The sequence below is a fragment of the Ciona intestinalis genome, chromosome 1 (assembly GCF_000224145.3).
Source record: "Ciona intestinalis chromosome 1, KH, whole genome shotgun sequence".
Taxonomy (NCBI): domain Eukaryota; kingdom Metazoa; phylum Chordata; class Ascidiacea; order Phlebobranchia; family Cionidae; genus Ciona; species Ciona intestinalis.
The window spans coordinates 3547190-3549211 of NC_020166.2; the positions used below are offsets into that span (position 1 = coordinate 3547190).

The window sequence follows — 2022 nt, forward strand, 5'->3', positions numbered from 1 at the left end:
ACATACGCCCACAATGGTAGAAGCGACGAGACTTGAACCCATTACCTCTGGGTTAAAGGCAGGCTCGCTAACCAACTGTGCTACATCACCCAATATAATATATTAGTATCATCAACAAGCATGCTTCCGCAATAAGTTGCCAGTGTCAACACTAACATAGTTACATTTACAAAAATAGAATTTAAATAAAATTAAAAAAGAAATTAATATAAAGACAGTTGGTACTAACCTTTGTATAAAAAGTTTGACAATCTTGAAAATTCAAGGTATGTTTGTTTTAAAGCACGAAATGTTGCAGATTTTGGAGAAGAGAGTTGTTTATGGAATCTCAGGATACATTTCAATGCATCTCGTATCAAATTGAACACACTTTGTGCCTTCGGGGTGAGCAGGCATCTAGGTGTCAAAAAAATATTCTAATTCACAATTAAATAAAAAACTCTTTCAATTTAAAATTTAAAAAAATCTTGACATTTAAAATTGAATAAAAAATGGTTTAATTTAAAACTAAATACAAAATCTCTATACTGTTTTAAAGGTTTATTAAAATAATCTCTCAATTTAAAATTTAAATAAAAAATCACTAACCTTAAAATTGAACAAAAATAAATAAATAAATAAACAACAAAAAAAAATAGAAAAATTTTTTTTTAAATAAATAAACAGAACATAAAAAATATAAAACTGCAAAAAAAAACAACAGAAAACACAACACGAACCTCAAGACACACTTGTGGATATATTCCGAGTGACGAAGATAAATATCTTCGAGGTTGGTGACGTTTGTTTGCAACGAATCAAGAAATTCTTTCCAACAAACATGAAGAACCTGGCAACATAGAAATAAAATATTGAACTTTTCTTTTCTATCAAAATTTCTTTACTATAGTGGGGTGGAGTAAAATGGGACACCTTTCCATTCTATTACCTCCCCATTTGGTAGTAAACAAAGTACATTAAAAGACTTATAAAACAGTAGCCTAACCTTACGACTCCCATAATTTAAAACACTATTAAGGTATTTGATATTATAGGGTAAAGGTGTCCCATCTTCCCCACCCTACTATATATGCAGTTATTATATACAATTCATGTGTACTCACAAAAGATATTAAGTTCTTAACTTTAACTCTTGTAATTTTTTGTATCTTTTTATATACTTCTGACAGTTAGACAGCCTAAAGGTGACATTAGCTATGCTAAAAATGTACTTTTCAAATTTACACATAGTTAAAAATAACAAAACTTGGTACGATAAAAATTCCTTCATATGAAAGCGTAATATCGTAAGAAAATAAACAATATGAAAGCCTAATATTGTACGAATAGTATGAAGCTTAATATCGGTATGAATGTAACTTGTAACTTAAAAAAAAAAAAACTTAGTAAGGTAAAAATTTTCAAATCAACATGAAAAATATTTGACCTGTGTTGAAACATATCCTTGCATTATCTTCACAAAATTATGCATCTCATGTCGATAGATATGTAGTATACGAAGCTCCGATGCAGTCAACCGGAACAAGGAAGTGACACCGGATTCTAAATAATATAATATAAAACATTTAGTACTTAAAGTTTTTTTTTTTATGTTACAGTGTTTTCACAGGCAAAATAAAGTTTGAAAATTTTATTATGTCATTAAGTTATAGGAAAACAGGAAATATTCATATTCTGTCCAGCGCCGTGGCGCAATTGGTTAGCAGGCCTGCTTCTAACCCAGAGGTAATGGGTTTAAAGCTCGTCGATGCTGCACTCAGCATTTACTAATGGATTGTCCTAATTTTCGGCCATCTAAAAAATAACCCCCCCCCCCCAAAAAAAAAATAATCACCCACAAAGTAACATACTTAGTAATTCGTAAGCTGGCAAGAAGTGTATGAAACAGAACACCCGTTTTATCAACTGTCATTTTCCGGCTACGCGAGGATAAAGTAAGGTATAAAGATCAACACGTTGGAATTGTACGTGCTAAAATCAGTATAAAAATGACAACTATATATTTATGTTTAACAAAACTTG

The 2022-nt window shown here is 30.4% G+C and overlaps 1 protein-coding gene across 2 annotated transcripts in view; it reads right to left on the reverse strand.

Annotated features, from left to right (window-relative positions):
- Positions 1–202: 202 nt before the first annotated feature.
- Positions 203–2022, reverse strand: part of LOC100181771 (gamma-tubulin complex component 6) — a 21527-nt gene continuing 19707 nt past the window's right edge. For both annotated transcript variants that reach the window (XM_026836168.1, XM_026836172.1), the window contains exons 25-27: positions 1427–1542; positions 720–829; positions 203–396 (exon numbers count right to left, since the gene is read on the reverse strand). In XM_026836168.1, the coding sequence (XP_026691969.1) occupies positions 225–396; positions 720–829; positions 1427–1542 (398 nt within the window). In that variant the 3' untranslated portion in view covers positions 203–224. The remainder of the gene's footprint in view (positions 397–719; positions 830–1426; positions 1543–2022) is intronic.